This window comes from Harpia harpyja, chromosome 7 (assembly GCF_026419915.1).
Source record: "Harpia harpyja isolate bHarHar1 chromosome 7, bHarHar1 primary haplotype, whole genome shotgun sequence".
In the NCBI taxonomy this organism is placed as follows: Eukaryota; Metazoa; Chordata; class Aves; order Accipitriformes; family Accipitridae; genus Harpia; species Harpia harpyja.
The window spans coordinates 3,185,033-3,200,943 of record NC_068946.1 but is presented as its reverse complement, the minus strand read 5'-3'; the positions used below and the strand labels follow the sequence as shown (position 1 = coordinate 3,200,943).

Here is a 15,911-nt window from a genome sequence, read left to right as displayed (position 1 = left end):
GGAAGGGAGACAGAGCATAAAGGGTACTCTGAACGCCAGAAAAAGAAAAGGGGAGCAGAGGTATGTGGGCTCTAGGTTTGTTCTGGAGATCCAATTCACTGAGCAGGCAGAGACAAAACTGAAGTCAGTGCTCACATCTGGTTTCCCAAAAGCTGAGTCATACTCAGCTCCCGCCTACCAACATACCCAGGTAACAATCACACCAGAGAGGAAAAGAGGAAGAACCTTGGTGTCGTACAATTTCTTGCTCCTGATCTTCTTGATAGTCATCCATCGGGTCTTCCCTGGGCTTGGCAGGTCTGCCAGCATCCTGAAAAATACAGAAAGTCAGACACTGTTGACAGTGCCCCATCCTACTTCCATTCCCAGCCAGGGATACAGCTTTCTTGCATTAGAGCCCCAGGTCTGGAAGACGGGGCTACAGATTAGGAATCATGCGTCAGCAGAGAGACCATGAGGCAACCCAGACTCCGTTTGTACTTTCTCCATCCAGTCTGTCTTCTCACCTGCTGGCAGCAACTGCCCAGCTCCTTCCACTGTGGAGAGAGAGGCCTCTCCTGCAGCAGGAGGGTCCCAGGGCCAGGACCCTTGCACATGCTTCTGTTGCATCAAGTTCCAGAGCCGCAGGGAATCTAGAAGTTACTTAGGGTGGAGCTTTAGGGAGCACAGCACAGCCCTATCTGAAACTCAGGTATTTATGTCACTAATTCTTTCCACATTTTCAGTAATCTTAAGGAGGTGTTGCTCTGTTGGTGCCAGCATCTCTTTCTTGTTTGATTTCATTGGCCTGGGTTTCTTTTTTTTTTTTTTTTAAACCTCACTATTAATCATGATTTTAGAGCCTGACAGATAAAACACTCCTTTTTAAAACAAGCAACACTCAGCTGCTTGTCAAAACAAGCTAACATTTCCCTGATGCAGAGTCTGGCTTCAGACAGCAAGCAGCACTTTGCAAAATAAATGGATTCCATCTGCAAGCAGGCAAACAAAGAGGCAGAGTTCTCACGTGTTGTCACTGCTGCCAACAGCTTGTTGCATACCCACCCCAGGAACAGCAATGGCTGCACCGACCAGAACCCAAGCATAGCATATTATTGTCTCTGGTTTTGGTCTCTCAAGTGCTTGAAGGCACAGACCTCTGCAATAATAGCTGTGGAGCGAGCCATCTCCTATAAAATGTCTCTCCAGCCACGTAGGTGCTGCAAATGCTAGGGATGACTTCAACAAGCAGAGAGGACAGGGCCAGAACAAGTTCTGGTACTGACCAACCCACCGATTCACACTCAAAGAGGTTTCTTCTGCCTGCCATATCCTTGCAGTGGGATATGGATCCATCCAGGAACGTGATGTTTTGATTTGAGTCCTTAAGCTCTCTGCCTCCCCCCATTCATAGGTGGGGATCTCTCCCTGGCCCCTGCTGGTTGCCCTCAGGTCAGTCACCTTCAGTGGCTTCTCCTTCGACTCTTCTTTTACGCTGGGCTCCTTGAACTTCTCCAAACCTCCCACCTTCTCTTCAAAGTCAGGTCTCTCCAGCTCAGCTTCCTCAAACTCATCCTCACCTTGGTTATTGGGATCCTGGGCAGGATCTGCAGCATCATCTGGCATCTGGATAAGAAAAGCCTCTTATGAATACCAGGCAGGATATCCCCTTGGGATACAGAAGGCTTGCCGCCTTCACCAGTGAGCGGGAAGTGCTGGCTTGTAGCACTTCAGCTGCACCTCTCTACAAGCATGTTAGTGGTCCTAAAAAACAAAAACCCCGGTCTTTGTTATCCCTCTGAATCCCTCCAGAACGAAGGAGTTTGGAGTTGCATGTTATAGAAACTTCTGGGAAAGCATCGACTTAAATGGGACAGCTGGATTCTTATTCAGAGCTAGGGTTAGCATCCAGATAACAGTGTTACTTACCATTGGTTCCTGGGCAACAGTCTCTTTCTGAGAATGCAAATTCTCCTCTCTCTCAATCACTCCTGCATCTGCAAGGAAGAGGGACAGTTATCAGTGTACTCTCTCAAAAGTTAGCGTCACCAGTTAAGACTCCCACTTGTTGGGGAGCAGCTGTATTAACTCTATGCCAAGCAGGGATTTGTCTCGACACTGAAGTTTTTAGAGGAATGCTTCTTCAATGCTGTTTGCAAGAGTTCAGGGCAAAGCAGCACTATGCTCCTACAGCTGCCCAAACTGCTTCCTTGTCCCCAAGGCTGGAGCATAAGCATGTGTCGAAGCACGCCCGTAACTTACTGAATGATACACATATGATACAAAGACAAAAACCAGCTCTGAATTCAGGCCCTAAACTATATTAAGATGCATCTTTCCCTCATGCCACTGCTACGTTTGGGCAGCATCTATAGCAGCAACCCAGCCATGCAGCCGGTCAGACCATCACCGGGAGCAAAACTAGACCATGGCAGGTCAGTATGTCGGTGCCACCTTCCCCTTCACTGGCACACAGCTGCTGACAAGAACAAAAGGCAGGCTTCCTCTGCCAGGTAAAGGGACAGTCAGGGCAGGAGGAGAGTACTAATGAGACAAAAAAAAAAAAATACAGCCTTTTAAAAATACAGCCTTTGCTTTCAACTAAGTAAAGGCCTAATCCTCACCCTGATATGGCTCTGACATGTCCCAGCTCTGGCACTCACCACAGGCTGAGTGCTTCTCCCTAAAAACATTAAAGGAGCCTGTGAGACAGCAGTGTTCCCAACTGGACAGCAGCATTCCCAACTGGACAGCAGCACAGCCAGGGCAGTCGAGTCACTACTTTGGTTGTTAATTCCAATTAGGACACAGAGGTCAAGGGCTATTGGTCCTCATGCTCTCATACCTGCAATGAGGCCTTTTCTTTTCAGGGTAGAATTCACTTTGATGTGAACCAATTAGTTCAGTTCCTCTAAGGGGACTTGCTGAAAATCAGGTCAGCAAAACATGAAATAACAGCTAAACATAGCTGTGGAAAAGCACAGGAATACCGAACCTCCTCTCCAAGCAGGCATCTGTATGCACATTAGCTGTTAGGTACCTAACTGTTGCTGTTCTGGAAGGGAGGACTTATGTGCACAGAGTGAACTGAGCCAGTAGCCTGGGAGGAAATCACCCATCTTGGGTGATTTCAGCCTTTTGATCCAAGATTCAGTTAGAACTACTGACCTTCATCTCTGCCCCATGACATCCCTCCTCTTTTCCAAATCCAGAGCCAAAACCTACTGTCAAGAAACCAGGCTGAGACTATCTTTATAATGTTTAAGAGGATGCAAGTCAGCATTTCAAATGAGATGCTCACAGGAGTCTCAGCTCCCAGCTTCCCTGCCTTAATGCATTTAAGACCGCAGCAAAAAATTAGCTACATGAAAAGCCACCTACTTAGTCATTCTACCTCAGACTAGCAACATACAGAATTAGCATTAGTCATACCTACATTTCAGTGTCTCTTTTTGACAAAGGTAACTAGCTAGCTTCCAGATCTTATGGGTTATTTCCACATGTGCAAGAGAAATTGATGGTAGAGTCTGTTTGCAGCAAAGAAATCTGTTTACAAAGTACTCACACTGTATATCCTGGCCTCTTGAGCACAGCAGAGGATCTCTGCACAGATTCTCAGACTCGACACCTCTACTCGAAAGCCCATTTTAGCTCTCCACAGCCTGACTGGCTTACTGCAATACATTTTTGATGTCGTCTTTATTTGCTTCCAGAGGAAGTTTGTAGCTTCCCTCTTACACTTGTAGACATACAGCTGCAATTAAATCAACCTTCCCTTTGTTACTGGACCTATGTAAGTGCTCCGAGCCCCCACCCACCCACTGTAATTTTCTGAAAGGTCTAGTCATTTTACAGCTGTTTTGTTTCACACAACAACTGATAAACCTCACCTGGAAAATGAGGCAAAGAAAAGATTCTGCCCTCACATGCATAATCTAATGGATTATTCACTAGCTGGTTTCATGGTGTGATGGTGAACTTTACACTAAATCAAATGTTTCTCCCAACCAGTTATTAGCAGAGTGAGTCAATGCACAGGGGTCTGAACAGATCCAGATGAGAAGACTGAGGAATTCTAACACACTATTCTAAGAGCTGGCCTCTAATTGCCCAAATGCAGTTACTTACTAGACTTTAAAATAGCTGTAGGTGCTCTCTTGGCTGACTGACAAATACAACTAGCTGCCCTTGAATTTATTTGCTTTTAGCCCCTTAAGCACAGTTGGGAAATCTTCTGCTCTAAGTTAGAAAACCCACTTCTAAAAAAACTAAATTAATTCCTATGGGAGACTGCTATCAAGTCTTAAAAAACACAGTGACATTTTCCCCATCACTCCCATAGGAATGAAAGAAGAATTGACTTTACTTACACAGATTTTGAGTCCACTACCTTGGGAATGTGTGAGGATGCAGGACAACAGGGAACAAAAATGGAAAACTGTCCAGGCTTTTCATTTGACCAAGGACAATAAAAGCACAAGAATTCTTAGAGTTGTAAGGTTTTCCTTTAACACAAGCAGAGAGCTTTTCTCACTCCCCACCTTGCTTAGCAACAAATTAGTACTGTACAGCATAGGATTAGGGAAACCATACCCATTTCGAGTTCCTCATCATCTGTCCTTTCCTTCTTGCCTTCCTGATCAGCTATTTGATGCTCTTCCCCTCTCTTCTGACTGGGTGGCTGTGGGCTGCCTTTCTGCATCTCTTGCCCAGGCTTGGGATCAAAACGAAGGCTCTTTGGGTAACTGTGCACTTGTTCTTCATCCATCTGGGCATTCACTTTGTTAACTATGTCTTTCCAGCTGCAACAAGGGTACAAAACAAAACAGAACCCCCCCTGCTTCAGTATATCAAGAGATATTTCATAATGCTATTCCATAACGGCAAGCAGAGGAAAAAAACTCCAACACATGCAGAAGTTAGTCCTAATTTAACTTTTTGGCAAAACTAGCAGATTGCATTAGTCACTGTGATATCTGCTTGAAAGAACATTTAATATGCCACGTAACTACAAAGTAAGTTATGCTTTGTAAACACAATTTATTGTAGAACTGCTCTAATATTATTCATATGATACAGTAACATATCCACATAGCAATTAACTCCAATTCAAAATAGATACTTACTCATGCCTCACACATACCCAAATACACAAATGTAAGTTTTTGAAGAAATATCAGAAACGTAAATCCTCTTTATTGTTCCAACTTAATTTAAAATGAAGATGCTACTAAAGTAAAACTGTAGAATTTTTGCCTACAACGAGGAAAAAAACCTTTCAAAACAAACAGGAAAGCTGCAATACAAAACAACAGTTTCCGTTGTCTGATAATTTTTTTTAAAGCTACAAGCTCTTTACGAAGCTTTGCAACTGGGATGGATACTTTAACCAGCATCTGTTTATAAAACTCTTCCATAGCATGCATCTGTCCCTTGTACGAACCCAAACAGTGAAAATAGAACTAGTTGAAAGGAAACATTCACATACTGTTTTGATTTTTTTTTTTAGGTGAACATGGGAAAAAGTATCATTTCTTCCTTCAGTGAGGGAAGCCACGTTCCAATATGATTTCCTGCTTTTCCTACTCCCCCCCCCCAAATGTTTTCATCCATCTGCTGACCTGAAAAATCAGTTTTCACACACAGATCTATCTGCGAGAGTTCAGGCAACCGTTTTCAGGCAGATCATAGTCAGGAATTCCTTCCTCTGTAATGGTTCCACCTCAGGTACACTTCTGCTGATGTCTACACCAATATCTATGTCTGCTTCCTTCTCAACAGAAGTGCCTCAGAGGGACAAGTACTTGATATCAAGGTATATGCCAAATGCAACACATTTTTCATTGATGCTCCTCTGCCTGCAGCAATAGCACAGCTCATGTGGATACTCAACTGGAGACTCGGCAGCAGAGTACTTAGTAGCGTAACACCATTCCACTGCATGGAAATTAATTGGAGGTCAGAGAAGAAACGGACTATCTTCAAATTAGTTTGAGTGAACCCCTGAAAAGCCCAGAAGGCAGGGCTGTCTCACAAGGAATGTTTTCTTCCCAAATATCCTTACTCAGGGACACCTTCAGAAACAAAGAACGGTAAAGGAAGGAATAAAATCCCAATAACAGGGACTCTCAAAAGCACTTGAAACAAACTTTTAATCTGAGTAAGTTACCACCAGTTTCAAGCAGGATTACTGCTTAGTTTAGGCTGTCCTGCTACATGAGCCAGCTGAGATTTAAAAGTCTACTTAAGACATTTAAGTTTTTAACTGCTGAGAAAGGACAAGTGGCCTTAGCTTTAGCAGCTTTTTAATGCCAGCATACTACCACCACACAAAACTTTCAGTACGAAAAACCATAACCCAGCCTTCAGCTCAGATTTCCCCATTATAAAACCATCAAAATGCAAATTGGCCATCAAGAGCTCATCTGGAATCTGCTGGTCTCAGCCACCCAATGCAACAGTTCTTGGCATTGGATGCATGGCCTCTTTTGTACTCCACTGCGGCATGATATTGCTCTTGGCATTAACACCTTCTGGAGAAAGTTGGTTTATGCACTCCTTATCACAAATCTCATGCAGTGTAAATAACAGCCTCCAGCTGCTCAGTAATTCTCGATGATAGATCCAGGAAAAGAAAAGCACACCAAACATACCATGATCTCTGTCCTTTCAGAAGGCATTTGCCAAACAAATCCACTATTTGCATTTTCTATTTGAGTCGTGACAATACCCTCACTAGGCTCTACATAGCTGAGGAAAGGTCATTCTGCCATCAAGACTTCAACCCTCACCTTCAGTTACACCCATGCAAGTCCCTCCCTGTAAACAGGCAGAATATCCTCTGTGCTGTTACTGTGTGTGTCCATGTAGATGTTATCTATCAAAGCAGTATTGGGAGGACATTGCCCTTTAAAGAAATATGCAAAGCACAATCTCTGACCTGGGAAGATTACAAGTTAAGTGAACGAACAAAAATGGCAGAGAAGAATGGGTAGGATCAGACTGAATTCAGAATGAAATCCAGAAGTCTCCTCTACAGATAAAACAGAAGTTAAATCTTGTTTGATCCAGTAAACTGAGCAGGTATGACCTGGACACACACAGGAGATAAATAAGTTAAATGAGGAAGCTCTATTTTCAGAGTCAGTTTTTGGATTATGGCCAGACTTTGATGAATTGCAGTCTCATTTTCTTCCTTTTACAAAACAGACTAGTCTTCTGTGAATGCTGCTGAGACCGTAAAGTTTCTCCTGTGCCTGTACAGCATCCAGTACAACAGGATCCTGGTCCCTGACTATACTCCCAGGTACTACAGCAATACAAATAACATACTGTAGGAATTATCCTTTCGGTTACCTGCATGGAACGGGTAGGTTCATGCCATTCTCTGAACCTCTGCCCTTTTCAAGGCACTCCCCTCCCCAGAGCTCTCCTCTCCCGTTTACCCCAAGAACAGGTCTGGAGAACACATTGTGCTGAGGATGTCCGATATGAGCAACAGATCCAAGTTGCAGGGAATTTTAATACCAAGGTTTCAGCTAAGCTCAGAAGATTGTACCGGTTCCAGGTCGTTTATTATAAACCCTGACCCTTTTATTGATATGGCTGAATTGGTTTGGCTTCTCCATATGAAGCTGAAGTTGATATAAACTACATCATCTCAAGTGCAGGTATGCAGGAACATAGACAGGACAAAAGCCTGGGCTGTTTGATGGATTCTGGTTGTGTCCTCATTTCTGGCATAAACTATCGCTGTAAACTGTTTTACCCCATTCTGGATAAAACCCATAGTTTTGGGATCACAGGGCTCAGACCTGTCTGACTTCTCACTTTCTAATCAGGCTCTGTGAAGGAAAATCCCCAGCATACCTCAGAAGTGCACTGGCAACAGGAACCCAAGCTCCATTCCCCGGGAGGAAAGAAAACACGGACGAGACAATACAGAGAAGCAAAACCAGAAAAAACTGTAGTACCTAATTAGGGCTGGTTGCCTGCTGCTTCTAGATTACCATATGACCTTGGAGATGAGAAGCTTTCAGATCTTCAAGGTCTGGTTGTTCCTGCAGAGCTTGGCAGATTATTTAGTGGAAAAAATGAGCAAGTTGCAGCTCTAATATACAACTTAAAGCCTCTTATTTATAGAAACTGAAGGAATTTTTAGCCACCCTTGCTGCTGCAGATGGGTCGCTTCCATCATGCAGAATTTCTTCACTTTGCTAAACAAAACAGGATATTTAAGTCACCATCATTGAAAGGGAGGAGATTTCTTGAAGTCTGAACTAACTCCCCCATTCCACCCTCTCCTCTAGCTAGTAGGAAATCTGCGCTGACCTGATCTCACTCAGCAGTAACTCCTCTTTCTCTCTCCTCCCCACACAAACACTTCACCAAACAGTAAGGCAGTCTACAGAGCGTGCACCAATAACATAAGAGCCTTTTTTTTTTGCCAGCACAGCACCCACAGCAGTCTGTGCATTCAGTCACGCAACATTGCCTGCAACATGACTAGTCTTCTGCTTCGGCTGAGATGGAGACCTGGCAAGAACATTCAGTTACAAGAATTAGATGACAGTGGAACAAATAACTAACACTTTCTTCAACCATCTTGCAAGTAGAAACCACAATAAACACAAAAAGAGAGACACCAGGGATGAGCCTGTATGGTACCTTTCAGCCTCAACACTGAGAGTAGAAGGGAGTTTTGTTCCACCAACCTTTGCATTTGCACCTGTTTGCTCCCTGTAGAGTGGTGGTTTTCTGGCAGCTGAGGTTTTTCTGCTGCAGAGGGTTGTTTCAGATCAGACAGTGACAATCCAGGAGCCTGGCTTTCCTCATTGCTTTTCACCTGAATGTGCATCACCATCTTTAGATCCTGCAGAGAAGACACATGCATACGCTTGGGATATACACAAGCTCCTAATCTCATCAGATACCTGCAGAAGTCCTTTGAATTTGGGCAGGTTTATGGGCCAGACAAATCCTTTATCAAAAACCAACCGATTCAGCAGTGCTCCAGAACAAATCTACAGTTCTCTCCAGACAGCCTGCAGTAAGAGAGGTTCTTCTCCTTCCACACAGCCAAGAGGAAATAATTCGGATCCTATGTGACCCAAGCTTGTCTTGGGTAGGTGAATCTCCAAGAAAAGAGGAAAAACAAAACCACCTCTAAAAAAAAACCCCACACATTGCCATTGTAATAGTTACTGTAATTATAGTCTAACCACACTGCAATTATTGTCATTTTTCTAGAGATTTGCTTTCCATAAGCTCATTCTCAATCACACCAGGAGGCAGGGGAGCTGCTTTTATAATTTACTCTTTGCAGATCTGGCAGGATCCAGAACAAGAACCCTAGCCTGTTAATCTGAGCCCAGCCACTAAACCACAAACTCTTAAAGAGTGCACAGGAGTCTGAAACCTAGGGCCAGGACAGTTTCCACATCAGGGAAGTGGAATGCACATATGCATGTCATTACAAATATCATAGTTTTGAGCTTCAAAAGCAAGGGCTACACAAAACGAGCAGCAAGTGTGCAGAACTTACTGGGTTCCCATTTGGTAGACTGTTCATGGTCCGGGTGAATCGGATCACATGGCCATCCTCGCGTCTTGCTGGCCAGGCTGGCATAGCATCTGGCAGCAAATTGGCATCTTGCGGTGGGACTGGACGGGTAAGGAGCACATTAGCCTGTGGCCTCGGGCCGTCGTTACTGTACAAGTTCTGTCCCTGCAGCAGAGGGCTGTCTGCCTGCTTCTGAACCCCAGAGACTTGTGATGCCAGTGGGTTCCCAACAGGGCGATTCTCCTGATTGACTGGAAAAACCTGCAAGGAAGAAAGGACAACAGCAAACTCTAAAGGAACAAGCTCAGTTCCCTCCAATTCAAAGCCCCATGCTGAAAACCCACAGAAGCCCTGCAGAACTCTCCTCCCTGGGGTTTTCTGGGAGTACCACACCTTCTGCCTCATGAGCTGCAACTGGCTGTTGGCTGGCACCATGGGCTGCTCCTTCGGCACCTGAAACTGCTGCTGCCCCTTCCCAGCTCCTCCTCCTTTGAAACTTGGCATCTTCTGTAGAGCTTCCTTGAGCTGCCTGAACTCTTCCATCTGGGCCTGAGGGGATGAGAAGGGTACAGAGAAGCCTCACACAATAACAGGGCTAAACAACTCCTTGCTGAGAATAGCCACTCTTTTGTGGCCGGTTGTTCAGCACAGATACACTACTAAAGAAGATATTTTATATATATGAAAGGCGGGAGATAATCCACAACCATTAACGACAAGCCCAAGCTAGTCTTCAGCTTTCCCTCCAGATTTCATGGACATTCCCCCTTTGTCATTCTTGCATCTTATTTTATTGCATACTTTTACCCTGGAAGTGCTGACCCATGACACCGATTCTTTGCCCAATGTTATTTAGTGCATGAGCCATTGACATAACTCCTGCCTTTGCACAAGAATTGCATCCTGGGTCTTGTTAGGTGTGACTCCCTCTCCTCCTGTGCCTCACACACATGTACCTTCAGGTCAGCTTTTTTTTTATTCCTGTGGAGGCATTTCTCCTCCTGAGGATGTGCTCATCTCAGCAGGGCTGACAATAATTGGCATAATCCTACTCAACAATCCAATTTACTTTGCAAGACAGATGAAAATTGATTCTCCTGGACTGTTAGGCAAATGCGACACTTTTCTCTCTACTGCAGCTTATTTCTTCCATCTCCAACCCTGAAAAGTAGGGCTTGAAAAACTACTCAGGAAAAGCTCCCCACTCCTACCCCAGTTATTTATAGGAAAGTGAGGGGGGAAGAGCTTTTCATATGCTTGCCAGGGTAACTGGAAATGGACCAAATTAGGGACTGGACAGAGTAGGAAAGCTTCCAAGCAGCAAGGCAAGTTTAGCAGGAAATTAATTCCTGAGCAGGCTCTGTTGATTTCAGTTCTTCTCCCTGAAATTTGACCTTAAAATTACATTAAAAAAACAAAACGCAATAAAACCACTCAGCAAAGCTAACATAAAAGGAATGAGGAAAGGAAAAGGAAGCCAAGAACAGTTCATGGGATATAGCTCTAGCTAGTAAGAGACTGCTTCCAGTCAGAACAAGCCAGATGGAAGCAAAACTTGTACCCATCAAAAGGCTGTTAAGGTGGTCAGCCCAGAGGGAAAGAAGCTTTAGACTAGCCTTAATGCACAGATTCCCACATGCTGTTTGCACCCCGTCACAGCAAGCTGTGCATACATCACTTGATGCCACCATGCCCCATTTTACCTGGCAGACCAACTGATATGACAGCCACTGCAGGCTGCGCTTGTGAAATCCTTGGAAAATGAACATGTTGTCCAGAATGCAAATTACTCGTCTAAACTTCAACAACAGGATACTCAGTGCAAATCGACACTGCAATGAAGAACTGCAGTGCTGATAAAGAAGGTGGGAGCCCTTGTGGGTGTCTGCTCTAACATATGGCGTCTCGCCTCACTGAAGGCAAATGCAATTCCATTCACCTTTGTGTTATGAAACACTGATTAGACGCTACAAAGGACTGATCAGAAAACTGAACAGAAAACCAAGATTTAACACTAGGCTCATTGTCACAACGGTCCAAAGTATTTTGTGAAGTCATTGGAACCAACCACTGCCACTTCTGTAAGAGCCAGAAATAGCAGTCAGACAGATGGTTGGAGCACAACTTTGTTACACGACTGTCTAGTACATTCAGAGCAGGGAGCTGAGCCGTGTCTTCCACACCCAGGGCAAATCCTTTTACTCTTGCTCTCTCTTAATTTTGGCAAGAAATGACAGCGAGCTGTTTCTTGCAAACTACTTTTCCTGTTGGTCACAACACTGAAGGGGCCAAAAGTTAAGACTGGCTGCACAAAAACTACCACCGTGTCTTCCAGTCTGCAAGTGCTTGACTTTGTAGCCTCAGCCATCTCTAGCCAAGTTTTTTTTAAATTTCAGAGTATGTGCTAGTTTGCACACTTGAACTGCTGATTGCTTTCTCTAATGCATCACAGTTGGTCGAATAGCATTTTAAGGGTACTCTGCTGAAGAGTAATTCAGGACTGGTCCCACATGGCGTGCCAGATGCAAACGCACTCAGCATTGACCCAGCAAGACAAAAGTAGAAATACGTAACGACAAGCAGAGGACCTTTGCTCAACTGATATTGACCCAAGCTGTCAATGGCAGAGGCCTGTATGAGATGGGAGCTGACTGGATCTCTTATGTTGCTTGAGAACAAGCTACAGAGCAGTGACATTGGCAGCTACTTTAAAAGTTTGGTCAGGAGGCCTAAAAATGAAGGCTGAGATCCATTTTGATAGCAGGAGGTGTGAATGTAGGCTTGCCAGGGGCACTCGAGAAGCTTGTAATCACATGCTGTTTCAATTTCTTGGTATGGGCTTGCAGGACTGACCCCTACGGAGACTAGAAGTCTTTGTTTAGTTTCCAGCAAGTACACTGCGGGCAGTATCACTGCGGGCAGTATCACTGCAGAGAATCCTACCAGTCTGCCTTAGCCACGTGGAGGAGCAGAGTAAAAAAGCCATTCAGTGGTAAGTCATGATTATGAAGGCAGGCAAGTCAAATACACTGACTGTCCACCTGAGACCCCTCAAACCACATCTGACATGAGCCAAAGAGCTGTGAAATGACAGCTGCCTGCAGTGTCAGTAACCTGGGCTTCCTGCCTGGAGCAACCAGTTATCTGTGAAGTTTGCAATGCCCTAGAGCTACTTGGTGCCTGCTATTTTGCAGGGCAGATCAGGTCAGAACTTAAGAGCAATCCTGTAGAAGTCAAAACCCACAACCCCTCCCCCCATCCCCCCATCTCTAGTTCAAGCTCAGCATCCAGTTCAGGGTAAGAATCAGTTGTCAACAGCACCTAGCCATGGCTAGCTCCTTGCTTCTGGGCTTATCCTATAATTCAAGGGAATGCTTGACAGAAGACTGTTAATTAACAACAGAAAAGGCTAATTTAGACTATGACCTGACTTTTAAAGTGTACTTACAAAGCTGCTTGTGTCTTGGCTCAGTACAAGAGTCTCAGACACACACTGTAGAGACATTAAGTCCTCCCACTTCTCCCAGCATACACTGCTTCCTCCCTTCTCCCAGCTTCAGCTGGGTGAGCAGAATTCTGTGAGGTCAGGACTTCCAGCACGCTGAAGAGGCTCACACCATCTCCATAGCATGAGCACAACACCCTATCAACAAAACTTTCTTCTTCCCTGCATAAAAGTGCTTTTCTGCCTCTCTAGTCTTAAGCCAACACCACTTGCACGTCTGCCCCAGCCTCTGAAAGCATTGCTCCAACACTTATTACTGAACACTAACTTCTTTTTTACATAGCTCCTTCCAAAATTTGATAGGTCTCCCCCTCTACTAAGGCTTCACAGGGAGATGCAGAAAGGGACCTTTATGCCAGGGTTGTTGAGTGTCTATTTGTAGTCTCAGCAAGCTAGGCAAGGCACCTCTACCTTGCTATTTCTGCAATTAATTTTATAGGCATAAACAGAGACAATTCATCATCATTTAGGGTGGAAGTATTTGAGACATAGGTAAGTGACAGGAGGCATTCCATGGTTGGGAATATGCTGGTTCATGCTCACTTGACCCGGTGTCCCGTGTAGCATACCTGTATTTTCAGCTACTGGGACAGATTCCAGGCTGGAGAATTTTACCTGTACGGAATGCATCTATACTACCAGCGCCTACCAGCACTGTTTTAGGCAACTGACCACACTGGAATGCAGCTGATAATAAATAATAAATAATAAATGTAGTTATTTAGAGAATATTTGATGGTGCACCCAGACCCCAGTGAAAGATTGTCCTGTGCTGCCACAAACACCCCCTTGTTGATTACCTGGGCATTAAGGAGCTGAGAGTGAACTTCCTGATGGGCCTTCCGAAGAAGCTTGCTCTCTTCTCTGAGTTTAAAGACTGTATCTGCAAGAGAAGAAGATATTTGCTCAAGAGGGCTATTTTCCTTACCATAAATTCCTCTTGACCTCATTGATCTCTCCGAGCCCAGGAATTACAGTGGAGCACTAGCTAGGGACTAGCCAAACACACTGACAAACCTGAATCATCATTCCTTTCAGCACTCAGGAGTCCTGCCCATCCAAGGAACTTTCTTCTCTCCAGAGTGTCTCTGCTAACTATTGCTATCAGGGTCAGGCTCTTGCTGTGCTTGCTATCAGAGCAAGGTATTTGTTTCTTCATTTCCCTTACCCCTTGCAGCTGAATAGCAGGGAAAGCAGCAAGCAGTGGTCACTGCCCCTACCTGTGGTAACTGGAAGGTTGAGAAACAACTACAGGAGAGGTCTGTCAGGTCTCCTGAACCCACAGCAGATCCAGTAAGGAGGTTCCCTCCTACTGCATAGAGAAGCTGCCTCTTGAAAGGATGGCAGAAACAAAAAAACCCACAACCCACTTACAGAAAGCAATCACAGGACAACTTGGTCCTCAGGCACATTTATTCCTATGCTGTTAAGTAGCAAGCTTGTGCCTTGCAGCCCCCAGGTTGGGCTCCTTTCAAGCTCTTCGCACATTCCTAGGTACTTCAGTGACAAGACACACAATGCACTTATGTTTCACTGCCTTGAATATAATTGTGTATCCTCCAATAAAACAAACGACTGTCAAAAAAAGTCAGCCTTTTTTTGGATCTTGAAGCTCCTTTAAAACATCACTAGAATTGCATGCGCTGGGATTTCTCTACAAACATAGTTGCACCTGCCAGGACAAGGATGGGAATTTTCCCCTAACAGGATGGTCACTTTGCTGTAGGCTGAATTGCATGCAAGATTTCAGCTCAACATTATAGATATTTCTGATTACAGCGGTACATCTTTTTTTATAACATTCATCCCTGGGACAGGACATTTAGGCAGTTAGGCCAGGCTAGGTGACAGCTAGCACAAGATCGCTACTGCTAAGACCTCTGACTACAATACAGACATTCCCCCAGGCCTTCAAGAGAACCAAAGGCATCTCAAGCGTGGAAGAGACGTGTCCAAAAGAATCCTGCAGTTTCACTGAGCCAATACCTCAGTAACATCTAGGTCTTCAAAGCATATTCAGAAACTGGAAATCAAAACCTTCACGCCATTGTATGTCCTTCCTCTACCACCAGCATGGCAGACATGAAATCCTGGTCCCAATGACCTCATCAGGAGTTTTACCACTGGTGTCAACGGGAAGAAAATCTCAGCTGTAACTACAGGGTCCTTATCTCCAACAGAAGCTCAAAGATCAAAACTATCGCTCTGCCTTCAGAGCAGACTGCCAATGTGTGATGAGAAAAAAATGGAGAGTACAGAATTAGCGTGGGGGAGCACAGCAGAGGACAGGCTGTGCTGGGGGTGTGAAATACAGCATAAATAGACTGCAGTTCCTATAAAGCAGAGGAGAAAATAGTTCATACTGCAGCAGGAGAGGGCCTGGAGTAGAGGGAGGAGGCAAACAGGATTAAACAGGCCCCAATTAACAAGACCAGGAAGCTTCAGCTATCCAAGCATACACTCATGACACATTAACCAGCATTCAAAAACCCCTTCCAGAAGAAGGGATTTTCAGGAACAGAGCTCGGATACCCCAACCATTGGGTCACAGGGAACAGCTGCATTGTCCCCAATCCCAGCACGGTCTGCATTTAGATAGCTATGCCGCCAACCTGAGAGCTGCCCCAAAGCTGTAAAGCAACCAGGACCACCAAAGAGGAGCTACCAAACCCAGCTCCACCTGTGAAAGCAATCCCTTATACTTCCCAGCGGGCTTCTGCTTTCCCCCAGCATCCCTGGGGTGAGAGTTTCATTTTTGTAATTGAATCTAGCAAAACTCCCTCCTTTCCATTTTAACGGCCCTCAGCATGTCCACTGCTCAGATACATCTTCTGTTCTCTATTATACTCACTGACAGAGGCTCAT

General features: G+C 44.8%; 1 protein-coding gene across 2 annotated transcripts in view; it reads right to left on the bottom strand.

Annotated features, from left to right (window-relative positions):
* LOC128144094 (Golgi integral membrane protein 4-like) overlaps window positions 1-15,911 on the bottom strand; it is a 41,428-nt gene that overhangs the window by 7,863 nt on the left and 17,654 nt on the right. The window contains exons 6-13 of one of the 2 annotated variants that reach the window (XM_052792446.1): window positions 13,847-13,929; window positions 9,935-10,090; window positions 9,524-9,802; window positions 8,694-8,851; window positions 4,573-4,781; window positions 1,909-1,976; window positions 1,441-1,605; window positions 226-310 (exon numbers count right to left, since the gene is read on the bottom strand). In XM_052792446.1, the coding sequence (XP_052648406.1) occupies window positions 226-310; window positions 1,441-1,605; window positions 1,909-1,976; window positions 4,573-4,781; window positions 8,694-8,851; window positions 9,524-9,802; window positions 9,935-10,090; window positions 13,847-13,929 (1,203 nt within the window). The remainder of the gene's footprint in view (window positions 1-225; window positions 311-1,440; window positions 1,606-1,908; window positions 1,977-4,572; window positions 4,782-8,693; window positions 8,852-9,523; window positions 9,803-9,934; window positions 10,091-13,846; window positions 13,930-15,911) is intronic. The other variant, XM_052792445.1, reaches the window with a different exon arrangement.